This window comes from Pungitius pungitius, chromosome 12 (assembly GCF_949316345.1).
Source record: "Pungitius pungitius chromosome 12, fPunPun2.1, whole genome shotgun sequence".
NCBI classification, from domain to species: domain Eukaryota; kingdom Metazoa; phylum Chordata; class Actinopteri; order Perciformes; family Gasterosteidae; genus Pungitius; species Pungitius pungitius.
The window spans coordinates 10,906,270-10,926,338 of NC_084911.1; the positions used below are offsets into that span (position 1 = coordinate 10,906,270).

Below are 20,069 nucleotides of genomic sequence, written 5' to 3' on the forward strand. Positions count from 1 at the left end.
GTGGGCAGATCTAAGCAAGGGGGATTGCATGTGCAGACACGCACACACACACACACACACACACACACACACACACACACACACGCGCACGTGTGCAACAAACTCAAAACCACATTGAACTTATAAACGAATCTATTTTCATTGTTTTAACACTTGGACAATATCTTTTATTTTTCTCATTATGTGTTTGATGTGTTTTTCATCGGTAGTATTACGTAATAAATCATTCGGAAGAATAACATTACATATAGAAGATACCCACATTTGTTTAAGCAGCTACATCTTCATAACTTGGCTTAATGTAATATTGCTCATTAGCACTACATTGGTTCATCTTAACGTCGTCTGTGTGTGTTTTACTGTAGTAAATCTGTCTGTCTTCCCACATTGTTCTGCATAAAGGTGTAACACAACTGAGTAATACTGATGTCACTCTCAGGTGGGGAGGAATCTAAGTTTCTATCATCTCTCTCTCTCTTCCATCCTGTTGGCTCACAAGCAAATTGATCTTTTATTCACATTTTTCAGAATTGCACAGAGTGCACTTTAGGCAAGCAGGAAGAGATGATCGTACAGCCACTTCGATTCCATTCGCTTTACTGCATACACATGTATACATTGAATAGAAGATCACATTTTCTTCTCTTTCATTGTTATTTGTTTCTCTCTCTGCTTCCCCGTTCTTTTAGCTTTGCATTCTGGGTCTGTTGAATGATTTTGACGTGTGTGTGTGTGTGTGTGTGTGTGTGTGTGTGTGTGTGTGTGTGTGTGTGTGTGTGTGTGAGAGGGGTGCAGTGACGTGGGGCACAGCTACTTTTGGCATTCTGATACGTGGAGAGTAAGAAAAATAGAGATTCTGCGGCAGATAGATTTTTGCCTGTGCTCTTTTGTCCCGTGCTGCGGGTTTTACTTGACTAATCACGCTCTCTACCTTCAGGGCGTGCCGGCAAACACGAACTGAGAAGCAGGCAAAGTGCACGCTGTTGAATCAGCAGGTGCTGTCAGGTATGCGCCAACACACGCTCATAGTGCACCGCCACTCGAACACACGGCTCATGTGAGAAATCTCACATGCCACACTAATATTCTGCACTCAGTCACACAGACACACACACTCTCTCTCACAAACCACGTCAGCATCTTGTGCAAAGTGACAACTCTGCAAGATGGGGGTGAGGCAGTGGCAGGGGTGAGATAGAGAGACGGCATATGGTGTGGGGATAAACAAGCAGCAGCAGTGGGCGACTGTAGAGTATACATATATATGTGTGTGTGTGTGTGTGTGTGTGTGTGTGTGTGTACTATACACACTGATTGATGCTAGATCAGACTGAGGGAGACCAAGCAGGACTCAACTGGCCTCTCAGCCCTCCAATTTTGTTTGGTGATACGTAGAAGGATTTAAAGAAATGCAACTGCTATTCAGTTTTTGTGGCCATATTGTTTTGTGTGACAACACTTCTCTGAGTGTAGTGTAGGGAGACACAAGCAATCTGGATCCCTGCATATCATCAGTCTGGAATGAATACATGTGAATCATAGTTGATTCTAGTCAGAATATAGACTCCCTTATAAACTAGTGTAGACTTTATGTGACTTTATTTGAATACAAAGAGTAACCTTTCTGTGATTTGTATTGAGTATTGAATCTAATGTGTGATGCAGGAATAAAACGAGGCGCTTTAACCGTTGATTATTAAAATAATTTTGCTGGATAGGTCTCAAACACAGTGCTTAATTCCATTCATTTTATCAAATCAGTGCTTCCAAGGGAAAAAGGACAAGAAAATGAAGTCATCATTTGAGCTTTCCTTCCAGTGCTCTGCTGCATAATGTAACAGGACAGAAAGAGAGAGAGAGAACGAGTCCAGGGTGTGTGTAATCAAGTTATTTCTTTCTTCTCAAGAACAGCAATATGCATTTATAATTTATGTTTGATGTATGTTGACTATACAGCACCTGAAGTACCACTTCATACCACAAACAGTCACACAAAAAGAGACAGAAAGATAAAATGATTATTTTTGTCATGTCTATTAGATTTTAGAAGCCAGACTATCTTAGTTTATAAACCAATTTGATGAATAAATTGCCTTTTTTTGGCAAACATTTCAAGTGAATATATTACAGGTAACAAATAACATGCCGGGTTTTACACAAACAGACTAGTGAGCGTCTATTATGCTGGGTTTTATTAATAGGTAGGCTGGCACCTTCCTAAAGGGTAGCGCTGGTCTGGACTCTATTGGCAAAACCAGGGGAAGTGTGGGAAGTGAATTCTAGTGTCGGCCTGTGTGCGTCCAGTGCACATATGCACAATGTGTGCACTGTGCACACACAGACAATGTGACACGCGTGCGGTGGATGGGGGGCGGAGAGAGGCGCGGCTGTGGGTGGAGGCTGTGTGAAGGGCGCTGTGTTCCTCCACGCTCGCCACATCGCAGGTTTAAGGACTCTCCGATTGTGAGCCGTGTGAAAAGCAATGCACACATGCGTATGTGTCGATGCAGGAATGTGCGGAGCGTGTCGACATGTGGACGAATGCTGCTATGATTTAACACAGTGTGTCACATTCATACTCCCAAGTATGATGTATAGTCTCCCACCCACTCCCTCCCTCCCTCTCTCTCTCTCTCTCTCTCTCCATACATATGTGTGTGTTCTACCACTAACCTACTTTCCACACAGCATGCGCACGGCTCAAAAGAAGAAAATGCCGCAATGCTCTGAGCCCTCTGTAATTCTTTGGCTTCATCTCCCGTTCAGCACTCCTATGCTCTTCGTCTCTGTCCTTCCCTCTTCCTCGCTGTTGTTTTTGTTCTGCCCTTCTCTCCCTTTTATTCCTCACCACTCTGCGCCCACAGGACAGATTCTCTCCTTCCTGCTGTCCTACCTCTTTCATTTAGCCCTCCATACACCCCCCCCCCCCCCCCCACCACCACCAACACCACCACCACCCCTCTCCATCCATTTTGTTGTTGTTTTTTCATCTCTTCTCGCTGCCGGTGTGTCCTCGTGCGTTTGCTGACGCGTCATCTCATTCAATATTGAGTGGAGATGGCATGGTAGAGATGGGGAGGACTGATGGGAGGGCTCACTGAGAGAAAGGTAAACTCAGGAGAGATGCAGCAAAGTGGGAGCGACAGAAAAGCGACGGGGGGGGGGGGGAGGGGGAGGGCCGAGAAAAAGACTGTTTGGAGGGTGACGGACAAGGTGAAGGAAAGGCCAGCAGACGTGTGTGTGCTCAGTTTGGCTGCAGGGTTTTATTTTGAGGGGCGAGACTTGTCCACCTACTGTCCCCCATTACAGTGTTAACACACACACACACACACACACACACACACACACACACACACACAGAGACGCACACCTGGTAAATAAAATGCATATGCAGAACCGCGGAGAGAAAGAGGGAGAGCAAGACTGAGGACAAAGAAGATATTAGAAAGATGACGAAGGGAGAATAGAGACGGTACAACATATTCACATCTCTCTCTCTCTCTCTCTCTCTCTCTCCCCCAGTTCTTCCCTTTAACTCTGTCACGTCGCTATATATAGTCAATGAGGGACATAATTGAAACATAATGCAGGGACAAAATGTGCCAAGTGATCATCAATCTCTCTCTCTCTCTCTCTCTCTCTCTCTCTCTCTCTCTCTCACACACACACACACACACACACACACACACACACACACACACACACACACACACATGGAACAGTCATCCCACTTGGGGAGCATTTCTAATACGCAACGTTCGTCCCTTTGTCCCTGTGTTTCTATATTAGTCTCCTTCCTCCTCTCCGTGTCCCCTTAGTCGACTGCAGCTTTCTCCCTTTGCCTTTTTCAATCAACTACACCCTAACCCTTCTCTCACAGACCACCAACAATTACACACAATGCGTATACATGAACACACACGGACAGTCATACACACTCGTTGCGGGGGGGGGGCAGGAGGGCTAATTGAGTGGTGCCCCGGGTGTTCTGATGAATCTGCGGGTGAGTAGAGCGCGGTCACACAAAGACACACACACACACACACGCAAACACAGTTTGGACCGGGCTGCATGGAACCGCTTTATAGAGTCAGGTGTAACAGCACACATGATGTATGTTTCCATAAATAGCCTCCTCAGCCTCCTTGTTCAGTTCCTCCATTCCTCCCCTCCTCATACCAAGGGAATGACGGCTCCCGAAGTAGGCAGTCAAGTATGTAAAAGGTGAGGAAGAGGAGAAAGACTCTGTAACACAGTATTCGGTAGAAAAGGGACACGGTGGATTTGTTTGTCTCGTCAAAATATTTATTTCTACTTTACATGTTGAAGATATGTAATGTCATTTTAATGAATATGTACACAGAGTGATATCAATAATTACCCGCTCTCCCATGACCTCCCTACATTCGTCCTCCTCCCTTTCTCTCACTCGCTCATCATCTCCGTCACATATTCGCTCTTGCGTTATTTCTCTCTGTCACTCTCACTTCTCCACCCTTAAAAATGTACCTATGCGTCTTGTGACCTTAACGAGACATGGAGATTCATTTTAGAGGACCACCGCAGTGTGTGTATGTGTGCTAGTGAGAGAGAGAGAGAGAGAGAGAGAGAGAGAGAAAGAGAGAGTGAAAAACAATTAGATTCACACTGACATACACCGTCTGCTCTTTTTTCCGTCTCTCCCTCTCTGAACTGGACCTTAGATGTTGTGTACGTAGAGACAAACGGCGATGTCACAATTAATCTCACCCGGCGTCCAGGCAAGCTAGTACACGGCAACACTTCAATGTGGCCGGTGCGCGCGCGCGTGTGTGTCTGAGCATTTGTTTGTCCGCGTGGGTGGTAGTGTTACCAGAACACACACTTAGCATATTTAACTGACTCATGATTAAGACTGTGTGTGTGTGTGTGGATGTAAATAGGCAGCAGCGGCTTAGAGAGGCCTGAATCGCTTACACTCGCCACCATGCCACATGTTATGCAGGATTTAAGTTTCTATTATTTTAATAAAAATCCCCCCAGTTTTTGTGGTATTTTGCTGCATGAATCTGTACATGTAGGAAATTATTATTATCTTAGTGTTATTTTTTTTTCTGTTTTCTGTTTTTATTTACTGCTTGCACACGTTAAGTTTGAGCCTGCTGTGTCATCTTCATCGTGGTCCTTTTTTGCAATATTATCATATAAACTGTTTACCTTCTGGGGACTTGAGAAGTGTTTGTTCCTTGACGGACCTTCCTCACTCCATTTGAGTGGATGATTCTCGCCACCATCATTGCCAACTGCATCGTCTTGGCTCTGGAACAACATTTGCCTGATGGGGACAAGACACCGCTCTCTGAGCGCCTGGTACGTTAAAACGGGCACGAAACAGGATGCAAGCAACATGCCGGCGTGATTAGACCTACAGCTCGGACCAATGTTTCCCCCTTTTACCCTCGCTCTCTCTTTTCCTCAGGATGATACAGAGCCGTACTTCATAGGGATCTTCTGTTTTGAGTCAGGAATAAAGATTCTGGCGCTAGGTTTTGCCTTCCACAAGAACTCCTACCTGAGGAATGGATGGAACGTCATGGACTTCGTGGTGGTGCTCACAGGGTGAGTGGCAAGCAATCGCCGAGCAGAACACACACGCATTTCAACAGCACCCACGTGCTTATAAAGCATTGAAAACACATAGAAAATAGAGATAAAGTCCCGAAAAATCTTGAGTAATTCAGGATAACCCTTCTTCCTTAAGCCAAGAACAAACTGGAGACTATCTATCACAGCTCTCCAAAACAGAAAACATTGCCGTCTGAAAGACGCAATTTATGGTCGGGACCATACTAACGTTCAAAGGGTAGTTTATGGAGTGGGTATTTGTAAAAAGGCTGCTCTCGATTATGTTGTAGAAACGCTCTCAACACTAAATCAGACTTGCACAGACGGGAACAAATTAGCCTATGGCTCAATCCCTGTCTGCTGTACCTGCTACATCATCGCTGCAAATGGACGAGTTCCGCGAAACGATCACTAGAAGAGAGTGAGAACCCTGAATAAATCACGGCGAGTGTATAGGTGTAGATGTGTGTGTGTGTGTGTGTGTGTCCCTGCTCCCCGGCCTTAATGAATGGCCCCATTCTGGGAAAAGGCAGCAGTCGGATCACAGAGCGGAACTGCAGGCAGCCAGCCGCCTGGGTAGAGAACAAATGTCACCACACTATCCACAGAGAAGGAGAGGGGGGGGGGGGGGGGCACGGCACCACAGAGGGTAGGAGCCACTGGATAGAAGGTATGAAGCGGAAAGGCGCGGGTGTCGGTAGTTGTAGGAAAAGGGGAAAGAGAAGCCAGGGGTTTACAGTAAAATGACTCTAACATAAAACTTCTTAACTGCGGCATTGGGACGATGCAGCAAGAACAATGCTGAAAATTACGGGGCACTTTACTACATATTTGATACGAATGCTCAACGAGATGGTTGAAAGGAAGGTTAAAAAACGAAGAAATAGGATGCAGCCTGAAGAATATAATTGAATTGGCATCAGCGAGCGTGAGTTCAAACACATTGAGAAGGACAGGACTAATTAGGTAACAGATTCACACAAATAAAGGGATGATGTGGAGTTACATACAAAGATACACGGATTCATCCATGCCAGATGGCTGTGCTTTTTCTATGGATCCATCCATAAGCCTGGTTGTCTTGTTTCTCGTGTTTTTTCTACCAACATTGAGGATGTCACCATACATTTTGCCCGCACTAAAAATGTCTTCCTGTGCGAACGCAACCATCACACAGGTCTTGGAGTGGTACCATCAGCTACTGTGTGCAATGAAGTGATTGCATCGCAGGGCCGGCACCAGAGGTGGGATCAAGTCACTGTTAGGCAAGTCACAAGCAAGTCTCAAGTCATTGCCCTCGAGTCCCGAGTCAAGTCGAGTCAATGACGAAGCAAGTCCCAAGTCGAGTCACAAGTCACAGCCAACAAGTCTCAAGTCGAGTCACAAGTCGTACCATTTTAGTTTCGAGTCATTTCGAGTCCTTTTATTATAGTGGGGACGGGGAACCCTGGGTGATGGTGCGCTGCCTCACAGACCTAGACTACGAAGGGAAGGGTAACGGTGGATCGACGGTGACTGTGTTATAGTGCTGTAACGCTCACCCCAATGCTGCAGCGTAAATAAGGAGGCGATGACTGGCTTGCAACTCCGCTGCATTTATTTATATAAAACAACTCGACTTCGGTCACTGTTGGCCGTCACCACGCCGAACGAACACTTCCGCATACACGGCCCCCCAAAACTCGGGTTGTCTTGCGTAACTACAGCTGGTAACGGAGCATAACGTGAACACATGCAACATCTGCATAACTGATTAACTAATAACTTTAACTCAGCTCATTACACTACTTTAAAACGGACGTTGACATAATGTTGGCGAGGATTTCCATCGGAGTCTGAATCCGGGTTCAAAAATCCCGATTTTTGTAACCATGAACGAGCTGTCTCGTTGATACGGTCAAATGGACTGCAGTGATTGGATGTTGTTCAGGCAGCGCGCGCTCTCTGCATACAGGTGGCGCATATTTTTTGACAGATGCAGATAAACAGCGCGGCGCGGTGGTGTGAAAATGTTTCCCCCAGTTTTCATAGGAAGTAGCAAGTCTTCTCGAGTCAAAAGGCTCGAGTCCAAGTCAAGTCACGAGTCATCGGTATTCAAGTCCAAGTCGAGTTGCAAGTCTTTGTACGTTTTGTCGAGTCGAGTCTCAAGTCATCAAATTCATGACTCGAGTCTGACTCGAGTCCAAGTCACATGACTCGAGTCCACACCTCTGGCCGGCACACATTAAAAAGATGGGATCGCTGCGCGTTGGTGTCCGTGCAGGCAGAGATTTTGAGAGCTTTGTGGCTTATAGGAACACTGTCAGAATGTTTTGCTGACAATGCACCAGGAAAACTGTTGACTCTCTCACACTCACTCACACACACACACACACATGGCGGTGAGTCATTTTGCTTCAATAGGAACCATCATGAAGCTGTAAGAGAGTAGAGGAGTGTTAGGACCATTGGTAGCGAGACAGCAGGAAGTAGGGGGAGGCACAGAGGACAGAGCAGAAGAAAGTGACGCGGTTCTAAAAACGTACGGTTTACCCCGGTCTCACATCAAACCCCCCCCCCCCCAAAACCCCCCTCCTTCTGGACAGTGAAAAACTCTGAGCAAGCATGACACAGCAGTAAAATAACCAGTATCTCCAGTACCGGCGTTGCAGGTGTTCTAGTGGAGATGGTGATCCAACGTGCAAGCGGCTGATATTGTCATGGTTAATGCGGAGGTTGAGAGTTGAGCCGGTGATGTGACCCATGGTTAATGTTTGAAGCTTCAGATGACTTCCTGTTTCAACAGTGGTCTTTGTAGCTGGAGGCTCATGAGACCCTCTTTAGGTTACATTAGCAATATTTAAGTGTTCTGGCATTGTTTCCCTGTGAACAATAGACGAGATGGTCTGAGAAGAAAATTGGCACTTCATGTCTGCATTTGTGAAAAATATAGCATAATATGAGGCACTATTCTGCGGCAATAGCAAAAAAAAGAAGTAGAAAACGATGCATGCATTCTGCATTGTAAGCAAATTCATACAACACAAACGTCCTTTGCATCCTTTGTTGTTGTGCAGGAAGATCTACAGAGAATGGGCTGCAGCACTTACAGCACACGTACTGTACATTCCCATGATATATTATGCACAACAACTGAAGTCAATACATTTTACACACACACACACACACTTTGTTGCTCTCTCTATGAATGGGGTTTGTGTTTTTAGCAGTGCTGCTCTTTGAAGAAGAAAGTCTACTTGGCCTTTCCATCCACCCCTGGACAGTACCTTTGATAACACACTGGCAACACACACACACACACACAAACACACACATATTTCCACTTCAAACATCCCTTTCCATTTTCTACTCAATCCTAGTGCACTTGCCTGCATGACACATAAGGAGACAAATACACAAATGGCACTTAACATGTCTGAATAGATTAGCTATTCAATCCCCAACCTTATTGGATGTCAGTGGATTTGTGTCCCAGTTCCCAAGTGTTGTGTGTGTGTGTGTGTGTGTGCGGATCTGCTGTAATAAATTGCCAGAGAGATTTGGCCCAGGGAATAAGCTAGTTGTTTTTTATGCCTACTATTGATTATTAGTCCAATTAACCATAGTTTACAGTCGTGCTTTGCATTGCATCTTCCTTCTTACATCCTTGTTCAGGTTCTTTTTATTAGATACCAGTCGTAAGAGGGGGGAAAAGAAAAAGAAGGGGAGTAAGGGAGATTTAGAGTTTTAGTGACCTCATATTCTTTAAATCTAGGATCATAGTAAAAATAGAAGCTTAGTTAGAGTTAGAGAATAGATGAAGCGACCTGGTCAATGATGTGGACAGACATAATTGTCCACATTTAGCTGAAGTCAGCAGGAAAAGCCGGCGGAGCGAGAGGGAAAAAAGACGTGTGTTTGTATAATGTGTTGGTGTCCGATGGGAATGGGTCAGTGGGGAGATTGTGGCGTATCAGTAGTGCTTAATGTGATTGTGCTCATCTGCTCACAGTTTAGGTGTGTTTACCTGTGTGTGTATTTGGTTCAAGTGTACAATATGTGCTCTAAGTAGCATCCGTGTCCCTGTCAAAGAAGATGCTGTTCCCCATGGTTATTCCGAATGACCTACTTTCTAGTGTGAATAAAACGATGCACACTCAAAATGTGTTGAGCAGATGTGCGTGTCCGTGCTTTTCCTTATTTGCGTGTATATATGTGCGTTTGTATTGTGTGAGTTGTGATGCATTTACATTAGAGAGGGAAGAGAGGCAAGAAAAAAACAATCAATCAGGCTCCTCCCTTGGCCCTGTTACCAAGGTGATACAGAGATTCTATCAATGAGCCGAGGTCCCTGTTGCCATGGAAACACTTATGAATGAGAAAGGGCCCAGTAACCGTGGAGACGGTGTGAATGAGGAACCGCCTCATCGGCTTGACACTGTTTGTGACGCCGTTTAAAAACTGAATTCTTTGTTATCATCGTCATCATCATCATCATTGTCTTCATCTGTTTTTAGAATCAATTCTTTAAATATAACCATAGTCCAGTTTACATGTGTAGTTGCATGGAGCTTCTGCATTGCGTTCGCAATTGTGCAGATGTACTCAATACCAAACGTGTGCAGTGTGAGTGTGAGTGTTCACGTCTGCACGCAGTGAGAAACTTCCTCCGTCAGCGGTATGAAACTGTTCCTCCACATATGCATCCACACCCCATAGACCTCCGTGCACGGTGTACGCTGTGCTTTAAGGGTAACACTGTAGGCCCCCACAATGTGGAAATAGCAAGGCTCACTGACCATGGTATCAATTATCATTCTGCACTGAGCTCCCTGTCTGAATATGTTCTCATTCATCATTCCTCCTGCTGCTCTATGTCTTCCTTTTCCCTCGTACAACACAGGACACATTTCCCCTTCCTTTCATACATCACTTTCCTCTCTCTTATTTTTGTCATGCTGTATTGCATTGGTGCAGTGTTCTCCGCTGCCGAGCATCTTTTAAGCAAAATGCTTTACCTGCTTTACTGAAAATAAATGAGACATGTCAAAGTACGTAAAGCACAAGTAAATCACTTTCTAGATTATCTCAGACATATCTTTATCTTCTGAGCCTGAAATGACCCTAGTGACTAATTGGCTTTACATACCGTACGCATGCGAGTTGCCATCGTTTTATCAACCACACGCACGGCCGACCAAACCAGGGAGCTCTCAGTTACAAGTCAGCCTCTGATGAGGCATTTGATATCACACAATGTCATTACAAGGACCCCAGCCTACAGGGATGGGGCACCTGCCACTGGGTGGGGGCTTCCTGGTAATTCAATACAGCACTCACCCATAGATCCTGGGTCACTGATACTGCTCCTTTCTTGACATTTTTTGTAGATTTGTAAGCAAAGCAGACTGACTTCTAAAGCTCTGCTGTGTCACTGGGCCTCTTAGTGAAACAGAGGAAAGTGGAAATGTGTCAGAGAGACGGAAACAGGAAGAGAGAGAGAGAGAGAGAGAGAGAGAGAGAGAGAGAAAGAGAGAGAGTGGGAAGAAGGATGATTCACAGTGTGCGTCAGACTCGGGAACTGACTGGAAGTCTGGCGGCACAAAGGAACATCTTAACCATTTGAAAAAAAAAACACACACACACTGTTTACACGTCTTTATCCAGAAGGTGAGCTGCAGGTGCCCCAACCCACATCCCACCACGTTCACGCGGCGGCCTGGCGACTCCTCAAAGAGAAAACGTCTTAAACGTACCACGAATAAAAATAGGCTGAAACGAGCAACTCAGCAACTCTGATTCCCACCATCTGCTGTCGCTCTCTCCAGTGCCTTCCCCCCCCCTCCCCTCCCCTCCCCCTCTCTCTCTCTCCTCCCCGTGTCTCTGACTCTAACCTTCCATCGCTTCATCTCTCCTTTTTTCCTATGCTCCGTTCCCATCCGGCCCTGTTACGAAACACTGTCCCTTCGGCCCATCCCCCGCCTCGTCCTGATACACTTCTCCGTCCGACTTCACTTGTCAGGTCTATTGATCAGCCCCGCTGAGGGGCTCAGAGGATTTGAATGCGCTGCTCACCCAGTTGCTTGTAATGACCTGGCGTGCGCGGGGGGGGGGGGGCTGTGTTGCAGTGTGTGCGTGTGTGTAAAAGTGTGTGCGGCTGACTGACACTGACAGGCTCGACTCGCTTGAATATCGATTGCCCTCGCACACCTTTGTGCTTTGATTCTCCACCCCTCTAGGATCCTGTCCACTGTGGGATCAGATTTCGACTTGCGGACCCTCAGGGCTGTGCGAGTACTGAGGCCCCTCAAACTGGTTTCCGGTATTCCCAGTAAGTCAAAACTCTTCATTTGACATTGAAAGTAAAGACATAAAAAATAAATTCAACCAACTCCTGTTCCCTTTTAATTGCTTAGTTAAGGGAAATTGTCTTTTTGTATGCGCAGATATCTTCAGAGTTTATTAGAAGATCAAAATAGCAGGAGGAAGGTTTTATGCAGCTTCCGTGTTTTTCTGCATAATGCAGCCAAAATGTTCCACCAAAAGTGTTACTTCTCTGCTCCTTCTTTAAATGTTATACTGGCAGCAGTGTTCCAGCAGCACTGCAGTGTTATTAATAGCCTGGACGCCACTACAAGGCTGAACAGGCAAACCCGCGCTTACTCATCATAAAAGTCACTGAGCTTCCTGTGAAAAAATAGTTCCGTTATAATATGTGATGTTATGTGTGTACCTTTTTAAAGGTGTGACGGGTTTCCACAAAACAACGTGAAATTAAACCAAATGTTCCATCCGTTTGTTAACTCACACTTTATTGTGCGACCACAGGTTCAATCCCTCCATTGTGTACTTTAATGTTTACCCGTTAAAAAGGCAAAGGAGTGAGTCACGCGTAAGCTGATGATCCAATAGAATCTATGGTTATCATTATGGAACCACTTCCATTCAATAGGACCAGCAGGCAGTGCAGGACATGGAGGGGTTTCTCTTTGAATGGGTTAACTGCAGAATCCAAAGTTGCAAACACATCAACATTGAAATTGACGTATACTAATGTTCCTAACGCTGTATCCTCCAGGCTTACAGGTGGTGCTCAAATCCATCATGAAGGCCATGATTCCTCTGCTGCAAATTGGCCTGCTTCTTTTCTTTGCCATCCTCATGTTTGCCATCATCGGTCTGGAGTTCTACATGGGGAAATTCCACACCACCTGCTTTGACAATCACACAGGTAAACGCGTGGGTTCGGTTGTGCTTGGGGTTGATTGTTGGACTGTTGTTTCAGACTTTAAAAAACTAAGCAAAAAACCTTTGGCGTTAAATAGTTGTTTTTTAGTACTTTTCACGTTTATGTGATAAAGGAACTATCCACAGATGTAGTCTAATTAATTGGTTATTTCTGCATACAATAATAAAATAATTAAAACATTAAAATGTCGGTCTATAGCACGATAAGGACAAATATCAAGAACAATTGTTGCAGGTTGGCCTATGCCATCTGTTTATTTTGTCAGCTAATCCTTAAAATATTACATAATTACACAATGGAAGATATTTGCATTTTTGCAACAGCCTGCCCATTGGTTTTTTAAACACCTCTCCACTCTCACCCGTGTTCAGGGGAGATCCGAGAAGAGTTTCCATGCGGGACGGAGCCCCCGTCGCGGCTGTGTCCCGAGGGCACAATGTGCAGACAGTACTGGCTGGGACCCAACTACGGCATCACACAGTTTGACAACATCCTGTTTGCCATCCTCACCGTCTTCCAGTGTATCACCATGGAGGGCTGGACGGACCTGCTCTACTACGTACGTACCGCAACATCCCCAAGAAACGAATGTCAGATCAAGCGCAGCTGGAGTTTAATGGGGTGTTCAGCAGTTGTGCTAAAACGTTGATTCTGCCCCTTGAAACGGGGACCGGGTCCTGAACAGTGTCATCACAGATGACAGATACCGAGATCGATCGGTAGGACACAAGAGGGGAGATCAAGCTTTTTGAGTGTTACCGTCCTTTGTTTCCCCTTTCAATTCAAACTACTATAACTAATTCTAGTTCCTCTTTTGATTCCCTTCCTCCGGTCCCTCTCACCCTGCGGTCCCTCGCCCGGTGTCCCTCCTTCCCGCTGCTGCTCTATATTTAAAAGGACCCGTTCAGTCCGAGTTATTCTTGCAGCTGCTGGGGAGGGACGCGATAAAAGTTTAATGGTAGAAGAAAAGGTCTGCGGTTCATTGGGTGCGCAGCGGCAATACCAGCTTCCACGCAGGAAGAAGGAACGTTGGTGGTGGGAAAGGGGATAGAGGGAGCGATGTGGAAAAGAGAAGAGCAGGTCTAGAGGTAGCAACGCTTCAAAACCTGTTTGCGGTGAGAAGGGAGGGAAAGATTGCACAGGGAAAGGAAGACAGGGAGGTAGGAATGAAGGAAATAATTAACAAACATCCAAATTGATGAAATTGGGAGGGGAAAGCAGGAGACCTCAAAGAAGCATGCAAAAAGGAGAAAACAACAAGGAGCGAATAAAGAAAATGGCGGGAGTCTGCACAGCCCGGATGGAAGAGGCAGAAAGGGAGGGACCGAAGCATTCGCTATACATTATTTACTCTGCACTGAGCAGCTAAATAGAGTGGCAGATATGCATTTACTTATTGAGGTGACTTAAAGCAAAATCATGTCGGGCCTGCTGTTGTTTATATTTCCAACAGCGGTGGGCAGCTCTTTTGAGTGCATTGACCTACATGTGTTCTAATTGTTACATTGTCCGGACATTTAGTTTTTGACCTGTTCACTCTAAAAAAACATACACACACTTTTTTTTGTATTTCTTTGGAAGTATGACCCATAACGTGTTTAATGAGCTAAAATGCACCTCAAGTTAACAAAGAGGCCTAATAAACGACTCTTTTGATTGGTGCAGCTGTACCCGTCCTACCTTTGCCTGTTTCACGACTTTATTGTGGGTGTTCTGGAGACGCAAGGATGGATGGATGGATGGATGGATGTCGAGGTTCAGCAAATCTTGGCTCATTACGAGTTGTGGAAAAATTCCCAGAGCAAATCATTTATAACTTTGTCGGATGTTTGTGCATGTGTGTTTCCAGAGCAACGACGCCTCAGGGAGTGCATGGAACTGGATGTACTTCATCCCTCTCATCATCATTGGCTCCTTCTTCATGCTCAACCTGGTGCTGGGTGTTTTGTCAGGGTAAGTCTGTGTGTGTGTCTTTGTGAGAGGGTGATTGTACTGCATTCTACGAATGACAAATAAAAAATGCAGAGGTAGCTACATTCAAAACATTTAAATATGTGTGTGTGTGTGTTTGTGCACGTTTGTGTGTCCGAAGGGAGTTTGCCAAAGAGAGGGAGCGTGTGGAGAACAGAAGCGAGTTCATGAAGCTCAGAAGACAGCAGCAGATCGAAAGGGAACTCAATGGTTATCTGGAGTGGATCTGCAAAGCCGGTACGAGCAATAAACCGCACACAAAACAAACATGAACACATGGGGCAACCCTTGCGTTTTCAGTGATCAATCCACACATTCAAATAAAATGTTGACAGGAGGTGCACGTGATTTTGTTTTTATTATTGTTTTTAAGCAACTTCACAGTAGAATTCTATGAATAAAGACAGCTGTGAAGCAGCTGCGACAAACAATTACCTATCCACGCTACGGTGATAATTATCTTGACCTTAACATCACAACGCATCATCATCATACCCCTAAATAATTGTCGCTATTTATCAGGCATGTTCATATTGTATGTTTACCTTGTAATACATACTTGAATTATAGCCAACACCAGTTTATAGTTAACTATAAGGGATTTATATTGCTGTGCTAATGATTAAAAGACACTTGCTTGGATAGCGAAGACCAGTGTTGTCCGATTTTTGTTATCTCTTTTCTTTTTCTTTTTGACTCATCTGCTGAGGGCAGGAAAGATGTAGGGACGATAAGAGGAATGAAGGGTTGGACATTGGATGGATCAGATAAAAGGAGAGACAAAAAGCACAGACCTTTGATCTTTTTGAAAAGATAATCTACATGAAAACAAGGGAGCTAAAATACAAAAGAGGGAGGGATGAGTAGCGAGCACAGGTGCAGGCCAGGAACTTTTTGCCGGTTTTAAATAAATTGAGGAATTGATGAAGACAAAAGGTTGTTAGATATTGTTATCATCAATGTATTACATGTGGCCTATCAGCATTTTTTTTCATATGTGCTTTGTAGAAGAGGTCATCTTGGCGGATGATGACAATGAAAACGAATACGATGGTATGTATTTGTTCATTTCTTTTATTTCACGGTGTTTCTGAATGGCCCACAGTGATTTGTAAAAAGAATATCATTGAATTGAACCTTACTCTAATGCTGTTTTATAGATTCAACATGCGTGTGTGTTGTTCTCTAATATTAGGCTCCCGTAGAAGAGCCACAAAGAACCATAAGAGCAAAGCTGAGCTGCTGAACCCAGAGGAAGGAGAGGGAGACCTGGCAGTCGGTAAGATGTCCGTCCCTCTCACACAATAATAATCTTATTTTGCATATCGGCATTACCTGAGCCTCGGCTCCTTCCACCCTCCGGTCCTCCCTTCTCCTCTGGTGCAGGGCACATCTCTCCTCACGTTACCCTTTTCACCTTTCTGTAAGCCGCCTCATCCGTCCACCTTTCTATTCTCCTTCTTCTCGAACCCCTCTTTCTCCAGCCTTCCTGCAATTTATCAAAATCCCCTATATGTTGTATATGTTGTTGTACTGTATGACATGCAGTACAACAACAGAGGCCACAGCATACTCTGCTACAATGAGCACGGCGAACGATGCTTCCGAAAATGAATTATTTTTTAATCATTGCAGTAATCAAAAGTGTATTCATTAGGAAAAGGGGGGGTTTCCAAGGAAAACAAATCATTTTTCAATAGCTGCAAAAGCTTTGGTGGAAGTGATGTTGTACTGACCTGCTCTTACTAATGGTTCATCATTGCACCAATAAACTAGCATTTGCGTCACCGCCAAGCTAACACTTAAACCATTTGCTTTGTTTTTTGGCTTCAGGGTCACCCTTCGCCCGCGCCAGCTTGAAAAGCTCCAAGCTCGAAGGATCAGATTTCAAGCGGCGGGAGCGCCGGCTACGCTTCCTGATCCGCCACGTGGTCAAGTCCCAGGCCTTCTACTGGGGCGTGCTGTGTCTGGTGGGCCTGAACACCCTGTGTGTGGCTGTAGTGCACTACGACCAGCCAGATCCACTGTCAGATTTTCTATGTGAGTGGGAGGGAGGAGGACACATGCACAATTTGTGCGAGCGCGCACCGACTATCTGCACAAATACTCTCATCACAGATTACTGGAAAGGGAGTGGGTGTAAGTAAATGTGACTAAATCCACGAAAGAGCTGACCCAACCAGTTAACACAAGCGAATCCAAACACAGTGTCTTCCTCTAGCACACATTCTGCCTGCTTCTCTCTTGTTTGTTGTTTTTTTTGCATACAAAGGCCCACATTATATTTCCACAAACAGACACACACAACTGGGAATAATATATTTAAATTACAACAAAATGCAATTACGACAATTACAAAAAGATGGCATAAAGTATGGGTATAAAAAAAGAAAACAATTCTATACAGGCATCATATAAGCATGGTTACTGCACCTAAATGGTGTTCTGCAGCCAATAAAACACATTTTAAATGCATGCTAAAATACTGCCATTCCTTCTCCTCCTTTTCTTATTGCCTTCTTGCCTCCATGTAGATTTTGCTGAATTAATCTTCCTGGGGATATTTTTGACGGAGATGATGGTGAAGATGTATGGCCTGGGGAAACAGGCCTATCTCACCTCCTCATTCAACTGCTTCGACTGCATTGTGAGTCCTGCAGCTGCTGTGAACCCGACACAAAGCTACAAATACTCACGAGCAGATGCACACGTGGGAAATAACCCAAAATAGTATGTGCACAGCTAATTATGGTGACTCACCACATGCTTGCACCCGCTTGTGTTTGCACCAGGTGATATGTGGCAGTATATTTGAAGTGCTGTGGTCCATCATCCAGCCGGGCACATCGTTCGGCATCAGTGTGCTACGAGCTCTCAGGTTATTGAGGATTTTCAAAGTCACAAAGTAAGTCAACGGTATTGTGGTTTCTGTTTCATTTCTGATAATGGACATAGCGTTTTCTCTCAATATCAAACGCACACTTTGTGTTGTTGTTTTTTTTCTCCAGGTACTGGGCATCTTTGCGTAACCTCGTCGTCTCTCTGCTTAACTCCATGAAGTCCATCATCAGCTTGCTCTTTCTGCTCTTCCTCTTCATAGTTGTCTTTGCTCTCCTGGGCATGCAGCTCTTCGGAGGACAGTCAGTGCCGCTTCCTTTTACCTCGGATTCTCTCTCTATACTCCTCCCCCTGCTTTTAAAGAGTTTTCATTTGATATTCTGCTAAAACACTTTTCTCTAACCCATACGATTCTTTGCCCTGCTAGGTTTAATTTTGAAACAGGGACCCCTTCAACCAACTTCGATACTTTCCCTGCAGCAATAATGACAGTATTCCAGGTGAGCAGAGGAGACCTTGTAAAGGTGGGGGGGGGGGGGGGCGCTGGTGGAGGAGGGGGAAGTGGAAAAGAAGACAGGGTTTGGATTAGGACAAAACGCTTTAAGGACTTAAGAGGATTTATACACGAGGAAGTGAGATAAAATGTAGGATGCTACTTTCAATTCCTAAATGTCATTAGTCGACAAACAGAATTGCGCTAAAGGTTGCATTTATGGTGTGTATGTGGCTGAGGGTAACTGAGCCTTTTCAAAGAATACATATTGACTCAAAGCATAATCATATAATTAACCGCACCGCCTGACTGCTAAAATGTGTGTTTTTCTTTGTGTGTGCGTGTGTGTGTGTGTGTGTGTTAGATCCTGACTGGCGAGGACTGGAATGTGGTGATGTACGATGGCATCAAGTCTCAGGGCGGAGTCAACAAGGGAATGGCCTTCAGTGTCTTCTTTATCGTCCTCACACTTTTTGGCAACTGTATCCCTTGACCGTAAAAATGCTACAACCTCCCCGAAGAGCATTAATACTTATTGTGTGTATGTGTACAAAGTCAAATGCCGATATGCTTGAAATGGTTGTTTCGTCACTTCAGACTGAACACAGTGTAAATGTATTTACACAAATATTGACACTTAACATATATACCACTCTCTATAAAACTCTATCCATGCGGGGTTCCCTTTAACTCTGTGATCAGACACTCTGCTGAATGTGTTCTTGGCCATCGCTGTGGATAATTTAGCCAACGCACAGGAGCTGACCAAGGTACCCTACGGCCCAGTCCTGTTTAAAATGTCCTTACCATTTATTTGATGTTCCTCTCCCGCTAGATATCACTTCTGTTTCCTTCACATCCCACCTCATTCATCCCTTGCTTTCCCTTTCTGATCTGTCTCTGAAGGATGAACAGGAGGAAGAGGAGGCTGCCAGTCAGAAGATCGCCCTGCAGAAAGCCAAGGAGGTGGCTGAAGTCAGCCCGCTGTCTGCCGCCAACCTTTCCATTGCAGCGTGAGTTTATCCTCTCTACGACTGTCGGACTCACGTTTTATTTAAAGCAACTCATTCAGCAACTAGAAGTTGAGCATGTATGCAAGATTTGGCATTTAGGCGAAAGGCACAGTATACTGCACTAATGCTACACACATTTGGAAAGAGGGAAATGTTTGCTAACCTCATTGTCAAGAAGGATTGTGTGGTCGCAACTTGACTAAATCAACTTCAATCCAAGCAACTATTTTCTTTTTAAATGGAAAAAACATTCTGTTCAACAACTGTTTAATTTTAAATGTTTTCCAGGCTTTCAATAGAGGATTTTGCAGTGGTTAAACTGACAACCTGATTTACTGATAAACTCAAAAGTGCAACCGTAAAGTTACTTACTAAAACTAAACTAAAACATGCAAGCAAGCTTCTCTTCTGTTTATTTCTCAAACTACTTTGTGCATTCTAAAATTATCATACACACAAACATTCGCACACACACACACAAACACGCACACACACGAGTCGGTGTTGGATTGATCCGGGTCCAGCCCTTCTCTGGTCAGGAGTCACAGTCTTTGATCCCTTTTCTCTGAATACACACGGGTCCTTCCTTTCACTCCTGGTAAAGTTCACACACTCATAGAGACACACACACACACACACACACACAGGAAACTCTGTGGTCTTTCCCGAAAAAAGGCACAACAGGGGAGCCCACGTCTGCTTAGAAATACCACACACACAACACGTGCGCACAGTTGTGACCTTTACTGCTCTGATTCCCACTATCACACACATATCATCACACACGGAGGCAATGAGCAGACATGTCGAAAGTGTTACACAGAATTAAAATGTCTTCATCGTTGCGCGTTCACAACTGACTGTATTGTGACTGGATGTTCTCTACACTGTGAGCGTTTGTGTGTGTGTGTAACTGTAAACT

General features: G+C 44.8%; 1 protein-coding gene across 13 annotated transcripts in view; it reads left to right on the forward strand.

The window, feature by feature from the left end:
* Positions 1–20,069, forward strand: part of cacna1aa (calcium channel, voltage-dependent, P/Q type, alpha 1A subunit, a) — a 63,539-nt gene that overhangs the window by 7,062 nt on the left and 36,408 nt on the right. For all 13 annotated transcript variants that reach the window (XM_062565811.1, XM_062565810.1, XM_062565812.1 and 10 more), the window contains exons 2-18: positions 5,243–5,349; positions 5,459–5,598; positions 11,823–11,914; positions 12,662–12,814; positions 13,204–13,391; positions 14,682–14,785; positions 14,925–15,040; positions 15,812–15,856; positions 15,999–16,082; positions 16,637–16,843; positions 17,338–17,450; positions 17,596–17,708; positions 17,812–17,943; positions 18,069–18,141; positions 18,499–18,616; positions 18,837–18,904; positions 19,041–19,147. In XM_062565811.1, the coding sequence (XP_062421795.1) occupies positions 5,243–5,349; positions 5,459–5,598; positions 11,823–11,914; positions 12,662–12,814; positions 13,204–13,391; positions 14,682–14,785; positions 14,925–15,040; positions 15,812–15,856; positions 15,999–16,082; positions 16,637–16,843; positions 17,338–17,450; positions 17,596–17,708; positions 17,812–17,943; positions 18,069–18,141; positions 18,499–18,616; positions 18,837–18,904; positions 19,041–19,147 (1,960 nt within the window). The remainder of the gene's footprint in view (positions 1–5,242; positions 5,350–5,458; positions 5,599–11,822; positions 11,915–12,661; positions 12,815–13,203; positions 13,392–14,681; positions 14,786–14,924; positions 15,041–15,811; positions 15,857–15,998; positions 16,083–16,636; positions 16,844–17,337; positions 17,451–17,595; positions 17,709–17,811; positions 17,944–18,068; positions 18,142–18,498; positions 18,617–18,836; positions 18,905–19,040; positions 19,148–20,069) is intronic.